At 34.5% G+C, this 19,377-nt stretch overlaps 1 protein-coding gene across 3 annotated transcripts in view; it reads left to right on the top strand.

The window, feature by feature from the left end:
• The window catches only part of NFU1 (NFU1 iron-sulfur cluster scaffold), a 31,851-nt gene extending 13,866 nt beyond the window's left edge, over positions 1-17,985 (top strand). For all 3 annotated transcript variants that reach the window (XM_079110876.1, XM_079110877.1, XM_079110878.1), the window contains 4 exons: positions 956-1,070; positions 4,146-4,206; positions 9,731-9,905; positions 17,014-17,985. In XM_079110876.1, the coding sequence (XP_078967002.1) occupies positions 956-1,070; positions 4,146-4,206; positions 9,731-9,905; positions 17,014-17,058 (396 nt within the window). In that variant the 3' untranslated portion in view covers positions 17,059-17,985. The remainder of the gene's footprint in view (positions 1-955; positions 1,071-4,145; positions 4,207-9,730; positions 9,906-17,013) is intronic.
• The last annotated feature ends 1,392 nt before the right edge of the window (positions 17,986-19,377 follow it).

Genomic DNA, 19,377 nt, shown 5'->3' with positions numbered 1-19,377 from the left:
ATTATAGCTAATAACATCCTAAGAGTCTAGACTCTATTTCATAGATTTTCTTCCTAAAGAACTTTCTTTTAGGGCTGGGGATATAGCTTAGTTGGTAGAGTGCTTGCCTTGCAAGCACAAGGCCCTGGGTTCAGTCCTCAGTACTGGAAAAAAAAAAAAAAAAGAAATTTCTTTAAAAAAAAAAAAACTAGAACAGGCCTAGATATTTGTAATCCCAGAACTCAGGAGATTGAGGCAGGAGGGTTGCAAGTTTGAGGATAGCCTGAGCAACAATGAGACCCTGTCGCAAAATGAAAAGACTGGGAGATCTCACAGGTAGAGCACTCCTGGGTTGAAAAAAAATAATTAGAACAAAACATGGTGACTTTCTTGTTCTAGTTGTTAGTACTATTAGGTATTTACTAATCCTTTCTTTTTATTTATGAAAATAACTAGTTGACCAAGTGTACTGGTCAAGCAATATAGATTTTCTGAAGACTCCCAGTGTGGTTGATGGTCCATAAGAGAAGCCATGGTTCTGCAGTTACATCATTGAACTTGTGTAATACTCTTTAAGAACTATTTAAGTTGAAATGCTTGAATAGTTATATGATGTTCTGTATATTTGATTGAGCAGATATATCCTAATTTTCTTTTTAAAGACAGAATTCATTCAATGTTTAAATTCTTTTCATGTCATGAAAAGAATGTCTTTTAATCATTATCCCTTCTGTAATATAAGCACACTTAAAATTTTTGGTTAATGAAAGATTGAGTATCTTAAAATTGTGTCTTCTGAAAGTCACTTAAGTGAGATTTTAAAGAGCTAGAACTGACATGTATTCTCCAGAAATAGGTGATTTTACACATTTTAAGATATAAATAGGAAAAGATTCTTGAGAGATACAAGGTAGTGTTCTGTATTTGTCTTTGCCCTTGGCTGGAAATGCAGCATTTTGCCTTTACATGTTTATAGGAAAATGAAGAATTAGATTGGAATTTACTAAAACCAGATATTTATGCAACAATTATGGACTTCTTTGCTTCTGGCTTACCCCTAGTTACTGAGGAAACATCTTCAGGAGAAGCAGGTAACAATACTCATGTTGAGTAATTAATATTTATCTTTTTTTAGACTTTTTGTTCACATTGATTGATTCAGAAGTGATAAGAATACAGATTTTTATCATTTAATTTCTTTAGCTCTGGAGACAATACTACAGGGGACAAAACTTCATAGGTTATATCCATCATTTTTGAAAATTTGTGTATGAATTGAATGTATTATACAAAACTAAAATTTTCAATTGTAAAAATTTTATACACATATAAAATAGTTTAATGCTCACTAATTTATCCTCCACTCAGGTTTAACAAATGTGAACTTTGTGTGTGTGTTGTGTGTGTGTGTGTGTGTGTGTGTGTGTGTGTGTGTGTGTGTGTGAGAGAGAGAGAGAGAGAGAGAGAGAGAGAGAGAGAGAGGGATGCCAGGGATCAGTTATTAACTTTTTGCCATCGTTGTTTGAGATCCATTTTAAAATAAAGTATTTATAAAGATACAGCTAATGCCCTTGGACTCCTTTTTCCTTTCTCCTTCCAGATATGTGTGTAAAATTGGTTTGTTTTTATACTTTTACAACACATGTAAGTCTGCAGGGAATATGTAATATTGGTTTTTGATCTTAAACTATAAGTAACTCATGTTTTACTACAACTCGCCTGTTTCATGGAGTACAGTAAATAATATAATAATAATATAAATGGATTCATTTAAAAAATATTATTCTAGTTTATTCATTTTAAGTGCTGGATAGTATTCCATTATGTGAATAAACTATAGTTAGTTTGTTCCTTATGTTCAAATGTATCATTTGTACTAATTTCTGTTGTAGGCATCCTCATACAAGTCTCTGGAGAGTTTTTTTAGAGTATATTCCAAGAAGTGGAATTGCTGTTATTATAAATGCTAATTTACGTGCACATTAATAGTAATAAGTACTTCTGTCTTTTTTTTTTTTGGTGGTGGCAGTGGTGGTGCTGGGGATCAAACCCAGTGCCTCTTACATGCTAGACAAGTGATCTACCACTAAACTACACCCCTAGCTCTATATATTTTTTTAAAAATCAATATGTTAAATATAAAATGTTTTCTTTTTAAAATTATATTTCCTTTATTAATACTGAGCCTGCAGGTTTTCATATGTTTATTGGGCGTTTAGTTTCCTTGTCAGTAGGTTTCTTGTTCTTTGTCAGTTTTTAAAAATTTGAGTCATGTCTTTTTTTTTTTTTTTTTCCTGGTACTGGGGATTGAACCCAGATATACTTTACCATTTAGCTATATCCCCACCCATTTTATTTTGTTTTATTTTATTATTTTGAGTCAGTGTCTCACTAAGTTGCTTAGTACCTTACTAGGCTGTTGAGCCTGGCTTCAAGCTGTGATCCTCCTGCCTCAGCCTCTTAAGCCACTGGGATTACAGGCATGTACCACCATGCCCATCTGAGTCACATCTTTTTGATACTGATTTAAGCAAACTTTTAAAAAATTTGGGGGGGTATTAATCCTTTTTTAAGTGTATTCATAACACATAACTTCTTCCTAACCATAGCTGGGTTGTAGCTCAGTGGTAGAGCACATTCTTAACGTATATGAGGTGCCAGATTTATTCCCCAGTACTGAAAAAAAGAAGACATCATAAACAAAGTGAAAAAGACTAGTTGCCATGGTTTTGGTCTTGTTTTAAGTGCTGGGGATTGAACCCAGGGCCTCAGGCATGCATGCACTTTAGCACTGAGCTGCACTCTGAGCCCCTGGGTATGTTAGTGATGAATACATATACAAAGTTGATATCAATTTGAGAGTGATTTGACTACATCTACCAAAATTAAAGTATAAACCTAGGTCTGGGAGTTTCGCTCAGTGGTAGAACAAGTATAGAACAATACATGTAGTATGATCTCATCTCTGTAAAGTTACATATATGAGTGTAAATGTGTCCTAGAAGAATATACATTATACTAGACAGTGGTTGTGAAATGGATGATGGGGAATGAAACTAAGGTTTGCTGATGGAAAAGATTTTTAACTATTATGTTTTATTTTTTTTTATTTTTATTGTAAACAAATGGGATACATGTTGTTTCTGTTTGTACATGGAGTAACAGCATTATGTTTTATTTCTTTATAAATAAAAAAGATTCAGGGCTGGGGAGATAGCTTGCCTTGCAAGCACAAGGCCCTGGGTTCAATCCCCAGCACTGCAAAAATAAATACACAAATAAATAAAATTAAAAAAATTCAAAGTTAATGTTATTTATTTTTTAATATTTTGTTTTAGTTGTAGGTGGACACAATAGCTTTATTTTACTTTTATGTGGTGCTGAGGATCGAACCCAGGGCCTCACGCATGCTAGGCAAGTGCTCTAACTAAGCCATAACCCCAGCCCAGAGTTAATGTTATTTAGTATTAATTGTTATTTTTGGAGTTGCCAGGAATCTAATGTTTGTTATAGTATAATATGAATTCTCTGAATTTTTGGTTTTCCCACAGGTAAATAAATTTCCCCCCAAAAGGTGAAAAACTCATAGAAAGACATTGATAAAGATTAGTATATAACTCTACAAAATAAAGCAAAAACAAAATTGAAACAAAATGAAAAACCCAGGTTTTTGCTCAGATATGTAGAATGTCAGAAATTTCTGAAAGGCTTATATCTATATTTAGATATATTATTTCCACATTTTTGAAAATCACTAAATTGAGAAGCTGAAGATGTAACTTAACTTGTAAAATAGATGGGCTTTTTTGTCTCAAAATTGATAATCTCTTTTCTCTGCTTTCCATCTACTTTCAAGAATGATAAGTTTTCAAATTTATTGACCCAAAAAATCAAGCCCTAACCTAATTAGTAGATCAAGGTATTTCAGTGTACTTTACACTAAATGTTGAGTTGATCAGTATCCTTAATTTTTCTTTAGAAAACCAAATGAATGATTCTCTTTCTTTTTGCCCAAAATCAACTATGTCACATTACCAAGTTATATGTTTTATGCTTTATGTTTTTAATGATCCATAAATTTAAAATCATGCTGTTTTAATACTTGTACCTGCAAGAATTACTAAATTTCTACTGTTGGTTTTTTAAAAACTCTTAATTGTTTCCAGGTTCTGAAGAAGATGATGAAGTTGTGGCAATGATTAAGGAATTGTTAGACACTAGAATACGGTATGTGCTCTTCTCTCCACCTGAACTCAAATGCTGCAGAGGCCATTTTTATTTTAGCAATGTACTTTTAGATGATAGTGGAGTTCAAAAATAAGTGTAAGTTCCAGGTGCTCTGGCACACATCTGTAATCCCAAGTAACTTGGGATGTTGAGGCAGGAGGATTACAGGTTTAAAGTGAGTGTCAACAATTTAGTGAGGCCCTAAGCAACTTAGCAAGACTTTGTCTCAAAGTAAAAATAAAAAAGGACCGGGGATGTGGTTCAGTTGTTGAGTGCCCCTGGGTTCAATCCCCATACCAAAAAAAAAAAGGACAAATTATTGTAAACCACCGTAGGCAATCATAACAACTGAATTTAAAGCCCAAACTAAGTTAAATTCTTTGTATTCACTCAAAAATTTAAAACAATCTATTTAAACATAGTGAATGAAGAAATTTCTTTTACAGTCACCACTGAAGTTTGATACTGCCAAATTATCAAATTTCTTAAAGTACTTAATGGTATTTGGGAGGAATGTGAAAAGAGAAGAAGTACCTGTATTTTAGGCCATTGCCCATAAAGACTAAATTTAAATGAGTAGAGAACAGCAGGCAGCCTTCTACTTTTGCTCATAAAAGACCAGTAGTTCAAAAAAATTTTTTAAATTTATTTGAAGATATTAGAAAGTTGCCAAAGCAACCAGGATTTGAAATGCCAAGATCCTATTGATAAGGGAAACTCGCTACAGGGCATTTGCTGGTTCTTTTATAGAGCTGGGCAGAGGACAGTTGCTAAGAATCAGAGAAGCTTTTGAGTTTCCAGAAAATCTCTTTAAATTGAAAGACAAAAATTAAAATTCTAAGTTACCAGTGAAGTGTTGATTTGAAGGGCCGAGATCCCAGAGAAGAAGGACATTATAGAAAATAATGCTGAATAGTTAATAACAATGTATTGTATTTTTGAAAATCACAGAGTTGATTTTTTTAAAAAATTAAAAAAAACTTTTTAGTTGTAGATGAACACAATGCCTTTATTTTATTTATTTATTTATTTATTTATTATTATTATTATTTTTTTTTGCGGTGCTGGGGTTTGAACTCAGGGCCTTGTGCTTGCAAGGCAAGCACTCTACCAACTGAGCTATCTCCCCAGCCCTTATTTATTTATTTTTATGTGGTGCTGAGAATCAAACCCTGTGCCTCACACATACTAGGTAAGCATTCAGCCACTGAGCTACAAATCTATCCCTTAAGAGTACATTTTAAGTATTCTCACCATAAACATGATGTGAGGTGTGTGTTAATTAGCTTGAGTTAGCCATTTTGCAGCATATACATATTTCAAAACATCATATTATAAACTATAATCATATGTATACTTTAATAACTAAAAATAACTAATTTAAAATAGTGAAGTAAGTAAGCCTAACACTCAGGTGCTCCCTAAAAGACACCTGCTCATTCTTCGCTATATGGGGAAGAGGCCAAGATGTCAAATAAAAATTGGAAAGCAGAGTTTCCAATTGGAAAAGCAATTGGAAAGCAGAGTTTGGGCAGTTTTATATTGCTGAGGTAGGGACAAAGACTCTTATTTAGGATCTGGGCTTCAGGAAACATCTGGACTCTCAGTTGGGCTTTTGTGTGTGTGTGTGTGTGTGTGTGTGTGTGTGTGTGTGTGTGTGTGTTACCAGGGATTAAACCCACAGCCTAAAGTATACTGGGCAAGTACCCTACCACTGAGCTACATCCCCAGCCCTTGGTTAGGTTTCTTGGAAAACAAGAACCGTGAAATGGGGCAAACCGTGCTTACAGAACTGTGGTCCAGTATTGTTAGCTTAATTCCAATAGACTGAGATATTGTCAGAAGATAGAATTAATCCTTTCTGATGTAATATAATCCTGAGTTGCTAGTATCCATTAGTCAGTCAAAAATTACTAGATATACCTCAAAACTGGACCAAGGAGAAATAAAACAGATCCACAGATAATCTAGATATTAGAGTTATCATAACTGGCCCTTAAGATAACTGTGATTAAAATAGTCAAGAAAATAGATGAAAAGATGATGAATTTAATTAGAGAAATGAAATGAAATTAGGAATTTTGGAGCTAAAAATATAAGAACTGAACTTAAGAACTCATGAGATTTATTTTAACATCTAATTGGATGCAGCTGAAGAGTAGATTAGTGTACTGGAATATGGATCCATATAAAATATCCAGATTGAAGTGCACAAAGAGAGGAGAATTGGAAATTCAGGGAAAAAAGCATGGGAAACAGTACATTGCAGAAAAGGTCTTTAAGTGTTCTCTGGTGTTTTAAATATATCTAGAATTAAAATACATAACCTAAATATAAAAGGTGGTGGATGTAAAGGAAGCATTCTAAGGTTTTGGCATTATTTGAGAAGTGGTAAAAGTACTAATTTATAATAGAACCTAAGTAACCAGGTAGGTGTCTTGTAGGGTAAGCAGTGACTAGTAGAAGGCCATCTAACAAACAGCTGTATAGATGAGAGAAATAAAATAATTTAAAAATTGACTGATCCAAAAGAATGCAGATAGGAAATAAATGAAAAATTGGTAATATAAATCTGAATATCTTGGTAGTTACATTTAATTAAATGTGCATAGGTTGATTAACAAAATATAAGGTCATCAGGCTGGATGTTAAAAAAAATCATCTATGTACTGCTTGTGAGAGATATATATAACTGAACCAGCCAAGAACAGCTTAGAGGAGGGTACAGGAGGTAACCCGAGTATCCAAGGCATCAGTTTTAATCATTTTGTGGTTCTTGACTGAGTAGGAGCCAACAAGATAAAGTATGATAAGGCCTAGTAAAGGTGCTCAGGATTTGGTTATTACCCCCCCACTTCCCGTACTGGGGTTTGAACTAAAGGCTTTTCTCAGGCTAGGCAAATGCTCTATCACTGAGCTACACCCCCAGATCTTAGAAATTAAATTAAATTTTATTTTATTTTGGTGCTGGGGATTGAACCCAGAGGCACTTCACCATTGAACCACATCCTTGGCCCTTTTTTATTTTGACACAAGTTCCCGCTGAGTTGCTTAGGGTCTCACTAAGTTGTTGAAGCTACCCTTTTCCCTTTTCTCCTGATCCCCTTCCTCTACTCTACTAGTCTCCTTTCTATTTTCTTCAGGCCCAACCCACCCACCTGTTTTTTTCTTTGTTTTACTCTAGCTTCCACGTGAGAGGAAACGTAGGACTCTTAACTTTTGAAGTTTGACTTATTTCTCTTAACATGATGCTCTCAAGTTACTTCCATTTTCCTGCAAATGGCATGATTTCATCCTTCTTTATAGCTGAATTAACTTCATTAAACTCCATTAAGAGAGAGAGAGGATAAAAGTAAAAAGATGTATAAATCTATAGCATTCAAAGAATGAATAAGAGAAAACCAAACAGATATCAGACAAAATGTGCCTTGCAGCTCAAAACATTACTAGAGATAAGGAGAGAGCTTTAATTTCTACCAGGAATACATATACTAACCTAAAGCTTATGTATACCTTATAACATGGACTCAAAAATAAATGAAGACTATTTGACAAAACCAAAAGGAGACATATCTTACAATCATGGTAGGAGACTAACACTTCTCTCTGGGTAAAAAATAGAACAAACACAAAAAATAATCAGCAAAGATATGAAAGTTTCAAACACATGATTAACAAACTTGCAGAAATTGTTGACATGTATAGAATGCTGCATTCAACAGAAATAAAATATTTATTCTTTTTAAGTGTTCATGGTACATGTACTAAAACAGACTACATGCTGGATCATGAAGCAACCCTTAACAGATTTCAAGGATTGAAATCATTGAAAATATTGGGATTTTTTTGTGGATCTTTTTTTTTATACTGGGGATTGAACCCAATGCCTTTTGTGTGCTAAGTATATGCTGTACCATTGAGCTACATCCCAACCTGAGAATATTGTTTATTGACTACATTGGCATTAAATTAGACATCAGTTACTAAAACATAATGACAGCCTCCACATATTTGGACACTATAAACAATACTTTTCAAGAAGACATGTGAATTGTACTGAGGTTGCTCCTCAGTGGTAGAACAAAAGAAAATAGATACAGAAAATCAAAATAAAAAATAGATCAATGGGACTGCAGTAAAATTATGACTTTTTCTTCGTCAAAAATGCCATTTACAGTGAAAAGGCAAAATATAGAGAAGATAAAGTATGTTTATGACAGGATATGTAAAGAACTACAAATTGGCAAGAAAAAGACAGTCAGAAATTAGAGTAGGCACCTTATAAAAAACAATAACCAAATGGCTACTAAACATGAAAAATGTGTTCAGCCTTCTTAGTCATTATGAATATTCAAACTTCAACCACAATGAAAAATCACTACAAATCCACTAGAATGGTTAAAATGATTGACAACACTAGTGGTTGGTGAGGATGTGAAGCAACAGGAATTCTTAACTACTGCTGATGGGAATGTAAGTTTATAGAACTTTGAAATAGTATCTGGCAGTGGCTACTAAATACTTATACTCTGGATCCAGCAATTTTGCTTTTGGGTATGTTCCAAAAAAATCTTAAAAGAATCTTTAAAAGAAGATTTAAAAGAATCTTCATAGGTACACTATTTATAAAAGCCAAAAATTGTTATTAACCCAAATGTTCATCAACATTAGAATGGAAAATATATTCAAGCATAGTAACTTAATGGAATACCATGCAGTAATGAAACTGAATGAACTGTTACTACACTCAACATGAATGAATCTCACAAAGAGCAAAAGAAGCCAGATACAAAAGAGTAAAATCTTATATGATTTAAAAATAGAATTTATAGGACTAGGGATGTGGCCCAGTGGTAGAGCATTTACCTAGCATGCGTGAGAACCTGGGTTCAATCTCCACCTCTGCCAAAAAAAAAAAAAAAAAAGTTCTAAATTATAAAGTTGAATAACAGGTAAAGCTAATCAGTGGCAACAGCAATTAGAATAGTGGTTAAATTTGGTTGGGGGGGCAATTAGAAGTAAAGGGGAACTTCCTAGGATGCCAGTGTCTTGTTTCTTGGTCTGGGTAGTAGTTACAAATTGTGTTTATTTTGTGAAAATTTGTTGAATTATACCTACATGATTTGTGTATTTTCTGTATTAATGTTATATTTCAATGAAAAGTTTGCCTAAAAAAAAAAAAAGATTTCCTCTTCCTTTGTCAAAAGAAGTGAATGAGTGTATATTAGGTTATCACAATACTTACTAGGAAATTTCATGTTTTAAATGCTTAAAAAATTATTACTAAGCAGCAAAATTAGGTATAATGAGTAAATATTCATATGAATGAATTTTGACATTTTATTTGCAAGTTTAAAAAATTAAAACTACAAATAAGACATAGCCATAATTTTTGTTATTATAAAACTTACTCTAACTTTGTGAATTTTACCAATGTAAATATCTAAGCTCTAAACTGTATTAACTTTTTCCAGTAAAAACTTCTGTTCTTTAAAATGTATCACAAATACATCTGTGATCACAGGCCAACTGTGCAGGAAGATGGAGGAGATGTGATCTATAAAGGCTTTGAAGATGGCATCGTACAGCTGAAACTCCAAGGTTCTTGTACTAGCTGCCCCAGTTCAATCATTACTCTGAAAAATGGGATTCAGAACATGCTGCAGTTTTATATTCCAGAAGTAGAAGGTGTAGAACAGGTATCGCAAGAATTTGGATTTAGTTTTAAGATACATGTGAAAAGAAATCCATGACTTGATTTTTTTCTCCAAGGGCAAATATCTTTGTAAATTTTTTACTTGAAAATTATTTATTTTTTTATTGTTAGAGTATTTGGGTTCATTTTGGCAAAATCATCCATGTGTGGCATTTGATTTCAATCCTAATTCCCCATTCCCTTCCACCCTATTCTACTGATCTTCCCTGTATCTTTATGATATCCAATCCCCACCCTTGTCTTCTTTCCCTTATTTTGCTCTAGTTTCCACATACAAGAGAAAGCATTCAACTCTTGATTTTCTGGTCTGGCTTATTTCACTTAGCATGATTTTTCTCCATTTCCATCCATTTACCAACAGATGCCATTATTTCATTCTTCCTTATAGCTAAGTAAAACTCCTTTGTGCATACATAGCACATTTTATTGATCTGTTCATCTATTGATGGGCATCTGAATCGATTCCATAATTTGGTGATTGTGAATTGTGCCGCTGTAGACATTGAAGTGGCTATATTGCTATAGTTTGCTGATTTTTAGTTCTGCTTTATAAATATCAAGGAGAGAGATGGTTGGGTCATATGGATTCAGAACCTATGGAACATAGGTTCCATTCCTAGTTTTATTAGGAATTTCCACACTGGTTCTACTAATGGCAGTCCCACCAAAAATGTATGAGTGTACTTTTCCCCCACATCCTCACCCACATTTATTATTTTTTCGCATTTATTATTTTTTGTGTTCTTAATTGCCATTCTGTCTGGAGTGATGAAATCTTAGTGTAGTTTTGATGTGCATTTCTCTGATTGCAGGAGATGATGAACAGTTTTTCACTTACTTGTTGACTATTTGTCTTTCTTCTTTTGAGAAATGTCTGATTTGTTTTTTTGCCTATTTATTGATTAGGTTATCTGTTTTATTGATGTTGTGTTTCGAGTTCTTTATATTTTGGATAGTGTCCCCTGTCAGAGGAGTAGCTGGCCAAGATTTTCTCCCATTCTGTATATTCTGTGTTCTCAATCACTTCCTTTACTGTGCAAAAGCTTTTACTTTGATGGCATCCCACTTATTGATTCTTGGTTTTATTTCTTGATCTTTAGGAGTCCTGTTGAGGAAGACAGTGCCTGCACCCCTGTGTACCATTGACCCTATGTTTTCTTCTAGCAGTTGCAAGGTTTCTGGTCTAATTCCTGAGGCTTTGATGCATTTTGATTTGACTTTTGTGCAAAGTCATTTTTCTACATGTGCATATACAGTTTCCCCAGTACCAGTTGTTAAAAAGACTGTCTTTTTTCCATCATATATTTTTGGCACCTTTATCAAGTATCAGATGGCTACATGTATGTGGGTTTGTCTCTGTATCTTCTATTCTGTGCCACTGGTCCTCACTTTTTGTTTTGTTTTTGATACCGTGCTGTTTTTGTTACTATAGCTCTGTGGTATGATTTGAGGTCAGGTGTTGTCCTACATCACTTTTCTTGTTCAGAGTTGTTTTAGCTAATCTAGGTCTCTTTTTCTTCCAAATGAATTTAAGGACTGTTTTTTCTAGTTCTGTGAAGAATGCCATTGGTATTTTGATGGGAATTACGGTTAATTTGCATATTGCTTTTGGTATTACAGCCATTTTGATGGTATTAATCTACCTATCCAAGAACTTGGGAGGTCTTTCCATCTTCTAAGATCTTTTTCAATTTATTTCTTCAGTGTTCTGTAATTTCATTGTAGAGATCTTTCTCCACCTTGGTAAGATTAATTCCCCAGTATTAAATTTTTTTTTTCAGGTTATTGTGAAAGGGATGGTTTTCCTGATTTCTTTCTCAACAGAATTGTTGGAATATAGGAAAGCTATTGATTTTTGAGTGTTGATCTTGTATCCTTCTACTTGTTGGAATAATTTATCAGCACTAGAAGTCTGCTGGTGGAGTTTTTTGGGTCTTCTAAATAATAGGATCATGTCATCAGCAAACAGATAGTTTGACTTCTTTTCCTATTTGTATCCCTTTACCTTCCTTCTCTAGCCTGATTGCTCTGGTTAGAGTTTCAAGAGCTATATTGAAAGAGAAGTAGGGAGAATGGGCTTCGTTGTCTTGTTTCTGGTTTGCTACTATTTTATTAAGGATTTTATACTGGTATGTACTTTTCTTTCCTTGATTCGTCTTTGGTTTTGGTGGCAGGGTTTTACTAGGTTCATAGAATGTATTTGAAGTGTAATTTAGTTTCATGGAGTAATTTGAGAAGGACTGGTGTTAGTTCTTTAAAGTTGTGGTAGAACTCAACTTGGAATCCATCTGGTTGTAGGTTTTTCTTTGTTGGAAGACTTTTAATTGCTATTTCAATTTCATTACTTGATATTGGATAGTTTAGGTTTTCTGTATCTTCCTGGTTCAATTAGAGCACGTCATATGTATCTAGAAATTTGTCATTATCATCTAGATTTTCCAATTTATTGGAGTATACGTTTTCAAAATAGTTTCTAATTATTCTCTGGATTTCAGAAGCATCTATGGTGGTATCTCCTTTTTTATCTCTAATTTTATTTATTTGGGTGTTCTCTCTGTCTCTTTTTTGGGGTGTGGGGTTTGACTAAGGATTTATCAGTGTAATTTATCTTTTTGAAGAACGAACTGTTGCACTGATGCTATGTATGTGTTTATCTCAATTTCATTAATGTCACTTTTTTTTTTTACTTTTTTGTAGTTGCTTTAATAATTAGTAATAAAGGCAATGCTATTTTGTGTGCTGTTTTTTCAGAGATTATGAGATCACTTACTTAGCAGCAGAGAGTGAGGGACCTCACACAGCAGCCATATGTATTTAAGCAGAGGCCAGTGTGGACCAGCCACACCTCATTTATGAGTATTGGAAACAGTGAGTGGAACAAGTTAAAAAAAATAAGAGGAGGAACCTCATATAACAAGGAAAATAGTTGTTCCATAGTCCAGAGCAGGGTAATCCTTATAAGGCTTCATACAGTGTATATAAAATAGAGGAGGAGGGCTGGGCAGATAGCTCAGTCGGTAGAGTGCTTGCCTTGCAAGCACAAGGCCCTGGGTTCGATCCCCAGCACCCAAAATAAATAAATAAATAAAATAAAATAAAATAAAGGAGGAGATTTGAATCACCTGGCCACACATAGAAGAAATGAGAAGTGACTAAGGTTTGGCATTTTAACCGTTAGAGTATTAATACTGTGTCTATGATTTCTGAGGTTCCTTTCTAATGTCACTTCTGATCTTAATTATTTACTGTCTTCTTTTGAATTTGGAATTAGTTTGTTCTTCCTTTTCTAGGATTTTGAGGTGGATCATAAGCTTATTTGTTTGAGATCTCTTTTTTTTTTTAACGTAGGCACTTAATGCTATAAATTTTCGTCTTAGAACTGCTTTCATACTGTCCAGAGATTTTGTTTTGTATCTATTTGTATTGTATTCTAATTTGTTTCTAAGAACTTCTTGATTTCTTCTCATTTCTTCTGTGAGCCATTTTTCATTTGAGAGAGTATCTTTCAGTCTTCATATATTTATGTTATTTCTATTTTTTTTTTTTTTTGTTGATTTCTAGTTTTATTCCATTATTATCTGATAGAATGCCTGGGATTATATCAGTATTTTTTTTGGTGGGGGAGGTGCTGGGGATTGAACCCAGGGCCTTGTGCAGGGAGGCAAGCACTCTACCAGCTGAACTATATCGCCAGCTCCTCAATCTTTTTGTATTTGCTGAGACTTACATTGTGACCTAAAATATGGTCTATTTTGGAAAAGATTCCATGAGCTGCTGAAAATAAGCTAAATTCAGCTATTTGGGGATTAAATGTTCTATAGGTGTCTTATTAGGTTCATTTGATTTATAGTATTATTTAAGATGGCAATTTCTATATTGATTTTATGTTTGAATAACCTATCAAATGGTGATAAGGGTATGTTGAAAAATCACTTAGTATTATTGTATTGGAATTTATCTGGGATTTAATGCCAGCAAGTATCTTTCTGTTGTACTGTAGTTCCCATTACCAGGTGTAGTGACCTTCTTTGTCTCTTCTGATGAATTTTTGCTTGAAATCTTCTATTTTTTTTGGGGGGGGGGGGGTGCTGGGGATCGAACCCAGGGCCTTGTGCTTACAAGGCAAACACTCTACCGACTGAGCTATCTCCCCAGCCCCTGAAATCTTCTTTGTTAGATGTAAGAATAGCTACTCCTGCTTGATTTGGGACTCATCTTGCTTGTAATATGTTGTTTTTCATCATTTTATCTTCAGCCTGCAGGTGTCTTTGCCTGTGAGGTGAGTTTCTTGGCAGACAGCATATTGTTGGATGTTGTTTTTTTGATCAATTCTGCTAATCTTGGTCTTTTAATTGGGGAGTTGAGACCATACTGTCAATGTTATTATGGATATTTGTTTGTAGTTTCCTGCCATTTTAATTTGTTTGCTTTATTTAATTCAGTCTTGATTTTCATTTAGTTGGTAGTGATCTTCATCTTAAAATTCCTTATTTTTGAAGTAACTCCAGAGCCTACTATGTGCCAGGCACTTTCACAAATATTAACTCATTTACTCCTCTAAAGTACATTAAATCATTTCCATTTTGTACATAAGGAAATTGAGAGTCAGAGATCATACTGCTGCTCTGACTGTAGAAATATTTGAAAAGAGAATTTAAACAATTATGCCATTGTCTTTAGTGGAAGGAGCTCTGTTATGTCATTTATCTACTTTAAGTTCTCTCCCTCACTTCCTCTCTTTCTCTCTTTTGTTTAATTTTTTTTTTTTTTTTTTTTTTTTTTTTTTTTTGGTACTAGAGATTGAACCCAGGATCTAGTACCAGGCAAGGGCTGTACCACTGAGCGACAGCCCCAGCCCTAGTTTTTATTCTTAATAATGCAGGCAAGTAAATCATCAAGGAATCATACTTTGTTGTATGGTAAAAGAGAGTACTAAGTAGGTTTATAGAGCTTTATCTGCAACATGGTGTTGGCATTTTTTTTTCTGCCGCAACATACGTAAGAAATACAGCACAACATCTTCTCAGCAGTCATGGTGACTTTCATTGCAGCAGTTCTCAGCCAAGAGGTCTGGGCTTTATGGAAAGAGATTATGAAGGAGAAAATGACATTTTGAAATTTGAGAAAACTTATCGGATAATTCTGTACTCTTGGGGAGAGGGGGTTTCCTCCCAGCTCCATTGAAAATCACTTATCTTTGAATAGTAATAAAATGTATCCTTTTGGTCCAATATATGCCATCTTCTCTTTGAAGACCTTATCACTCCTCGGTTTGAAATTAAAACTCTTCTTTGGTCCAAAACTTCTTTCTGTGTGTCTGTTTACATATAAGTTATCTGAGAGATTAGAAGTCGTATCTAGGTCTTCATATTTCTCTGCAACAATTAGCCTGTGTCTTACAAACACCCTTTCCATAGTTGGTATTAAAAAGTACTTGGGAATATTATTCCAAACTTAGGGATAATTCTGCCTAAAGTAGAAGTTGATTTACAAAATTCTTTGGAGTGGGTGTTGTGATTGTATTTAAAATATTAATTCCTTGCAGGTAAAATATCCATTTTTATTCAACCCTAAGGACAAAGTATGAGATAATTCTTTTACCATTTCTTGCCAGTTATCTCAGATCAGAACCAAATGCATTTACTTTTTAATAGCCATTTCCTTTTTTTTTGAGGTGGAATTCTCACAGTGTTGCCCAGGCTGGTCTTGAACTCCTGGGCTCACGCACACAGTCCTTCTGCCTCAGCCTCCCAAGTAGCTGAGCCCACACCTAGCTCCTCTGGGGGTTTTTTTGTTTGTTTGTTCACATGTTTTTTTTAAAACTTATGTTTATTCCATTTCCCCTGTATGCCTTTATTTTTAAAATTGTATTTCTTGACACTTAAGTGGATTGGCCAGAAAAAAAAGGAACATTTTTATTCGTTTGTCCAGGGTGGAGTAATGAATTTACATTTGGATTATAAACTTGAATTGGCATTTAATTGTAGTAGGTGTGGTGGTAATAAAAAACATTTCATGGATTTATAGAGTTCTTTTCCTCACCAAAGGAGTTGGTCTTTCTTATCTGAGTAATACATTAGCTCAACTAACCCTAAACCTAACCTTTTCATTTATTTTTCTTAAAGTATTCATTAATATTTTTCTTCACTGAAAAATCTTCATTTTTAAAAAAGTTTAAAATGATTTTTTATTTGAATAAGACCAAAATAATTAGTAGTATGGCTTTTTGTTTTTGTTTTTTTCCTTACTTTTTTTTTTTTTTTTTTTTTTGGGTGCTGGGAATCGAACCCAGGGCCTTGTGCTTGTGAGGCAAGCACTCTACCAACTGAGCTATATCTCCAGCCCTTCTTTCTTTTTTTTAGGGATTCATTTTTCTTTTTCCTTTTTGAGGTACTGGACTTGAACCCAGGGATCCTCTACCATTGAGCTATACCCATAGCCTTTTTTATTTTTTGTATTTTAACACAGGTCTTGCAAAGTTGCTGAGACTTACCTCAAACTTGTGATCTTCTTGCCTCAGCCTCCTGAGTAACTGGAATTATAGGCCTGTGCCATTGCACCTGGCCTCTAATAATTATTTTTACAGTAATACTTTGATTTAGCTCCACAGAATATAAGTAAGTAAGAAAGATGCTTTTGGGGAAAGAAAAAGACAAAGAGCTATTTATTTTGGTCTTTTTCCTTTTCAGGGCCAAGGATTCAGGGCCTGTGCCTGCTAGGCAAGCACTCTGCCACTGAATTAAATCCCCAACCCTGTTTATCTCAGAGCTATATGACTAGAGAATACCAGTTAATCATTTGTAGCCTTAGCACAGCTGAGACTCTGTAACTGAAAACCTTTTTTGAAACATGGAAAAGAGATCAGTGCTTTAATTAATTTGTACATATTTAATTTGCTTTTACTTTGTCAGACTAACAGGTTATGATTTAAACTTCGTTTTGGGGGGCTATTGATAGATTTCTTCTTATTGGAGTTCCATGCATTGTTATAGCCTATTTTCAGACAGGTAAGTAATATTAAAATTAGGAAAACAGAAATTTCTAAACCTTTTCTTTATTCTTAAATTCTTTCTCTCTCCTTTTGGTTTCAGGTAATGGATGATGAAGCAGATGAAAAAGAAGCAAACTCACCATAAAATAATCTTACTTTTCTTTGGGCACAACAATTGGACTTATTGATAATACATACAAAGCTGTTGTTTTGATATGCTAAGGAACTTGAGGATTAATTAAAAAATGTCCTTTCCTCAGAGAATGATATATAAATGTTGCATGTTTGCTTTACCTCACATGAATTATTTATAACATCCTGAGTCATCTTCTGTACACGTGGATTTTGTCCAGGGATATTTTTATTTTTGTTCCTCATTTCTCATGGTGCCTTCTTTGCTCAGTATATGAAGCAGTTTAGAATACATTTTTTCCCATCTGATTTACTTAGTTTTTATGCAGAAGTAAATAAGGAGAATGCTTTTTAAAATAGTCTAAAGTGGATTAACTTGGTGAGATGTCTAAAACTATTTAATAGTTCTGGTTTTAAAATGTTATCTGGCTAGTAGCCACCACTGTAGTAACATATAATTTCTCGATGAAAGACCAAAAAAGATGTTTCTAAATTACAAAAAAAAAAGGGGGGGGGTGGGAGAATCACTTTGGAAGCTAGGGATATAGCTCAGTGTTAGAGGACTTGTCTGGCATGTTTGAAGCACTGGATCTGATGCCCAGCCACTACAAGATAAACAAACAAAAAACTAAAAATTCAAGGACTATGTTCCAGAATCTGGACACACTTTCAACACTTCACTAAGACAGAGCTGAATTGAGAGAAACTGTTTCAGCATGCTTGGCTTTACCTTATAAAGCAGAATCTCAGGAAAAAGGGAGAGAGACTGCTTTGGTCTTTCTTCCATTATCTTCTCCTGACCCAGAAAGCCATACATTTTTTTAAAATGAAAAGCTGTATTAGTTAACAGTAATTTTTGTACAATGTCAGAAACTTGGAGTTGTTTCTCTAACATTGGGGTTACTACTTTTTAAATAGTCAAAATAACTTATTAGTCTTCTCTCCTTTTTCTATGGTAATTCAAATATAGAAGTTCACCGAAAATACCAGGGGTTGGGGGGAGGGTGGGAATGGGGGGTTGGGGGAGACCAGAAAATAGCAAATAATACATTGCGTTTACAGAGATTAGGATAAAGATAGAAACAGGAAGAACACTAACAGTTGTGAATGTTGGGAATTGAAGTTTTTATTTTTGTCCTTTGATTCACAGGATCAGATGGTAAGGTTGGAGAATTCATTTCCTGGGCTATTTAGGCAGGACACTCCCTTGGTACTACTTTGTAAGCTAGGTACCATAGCATGACTTTTACTTAAAGCTACAAGAAATTGATATTTTGGGGGAAAAGTAATTAAGAAATCTTGGATATGGCCTGGAATAAGTGACTAAGTGGGTAGAGGATTTGATTATGAGAAGACAGGAAATCTTGAAACAGTATATTGGAAACATTTCCTTACACTAGTTAGCAGCCATGAAAAACAAGGAGGAAATGTAAAGAAAGAACATTGTAGGCATAAGGAGCAATGCAGTCAGAATCAAAGGTATGAAATGTATTTGGAACTAGAAGAAGCTAAGTATGGCTTAAGTGTGAAGTAGATGTGCTTAGCTGGAAATGATGCAGAAGTAGCAGTGGGCAATAGGGAGAGTGCTGCAGAAAGTCCTGGTTGCCTGCCCAGCATACACCCCCAGGACTTGCTAAGAGAGGCCCTCTTCGTTACCAGTTCATAGCAACATGCCCAGGAGATAGGTTACAGTTAATCTAACACAATCATTTTAACCCTATTTCTCTTTGCCAGTCTTTCTCTAGTGGTGAACATATGACCCAGCCCTGACCAGTGAGCCATAAGAAAGTCTATTGTAGAATTCTAGAAAATTTTCCTAATTTCCTTCCCTGATGGAGTTAATCTTTAGAAAGAAAAATTTTACTTCCATTCCCAAAGCAATGGCAGTCAACTTGTAATCATAACAAGGAAAAAAACCAGTCCACTGAGAATGTCAAGGAGGAAAAAAAAAAAAAAAGGCCTGGATCCTTGAGGCTATTGTTGATCTTTGAGCTAGGCAAGGAACCACCCACTTTCAGAGTTTTATCATGTGAGATAATGTTTAACTGATTGCATCCTAACAGAGTTGGTCAATTGTGGAGGACTTATTCAATCAGCAGTTGATTTATAAGATATAGTTTAATCAGGTAATAGTTTTTTTGCTGGGGGCGGTACCGGGGATTGAACTCAGGGGCGCTCAATCACTGAGCCACATCCCCATCCCTATTTTGTATTTTACTTAGAGACAGGATCTCACTGAGTTGCCTAGCGCCTTACTTTTGCTGAGGCTGGCTTTGAACTCACGATCCTCCTGCCTCAGCTTCCAGAGCCTCTGGGATTACAGGCATCTGCT

Source organism: Sciurus vulgaris (assembly GCF_902686455.1).
Source record: "Sciurus vulgaris genome assembly, chromosome: 14".
In the NCBI taxonomy this organism is placed as follows: Eukaryota; Metazoa; Chordata; class Mammalia; order Rodentia; family Sciuridae; genus Sciurus; species Sciurus vulgaris.
The sequence above is the reverse complement of the archived record's forward strand: the minus strand, read 5'-3'. Positions and strand labels throughout refer to the sequence as shown.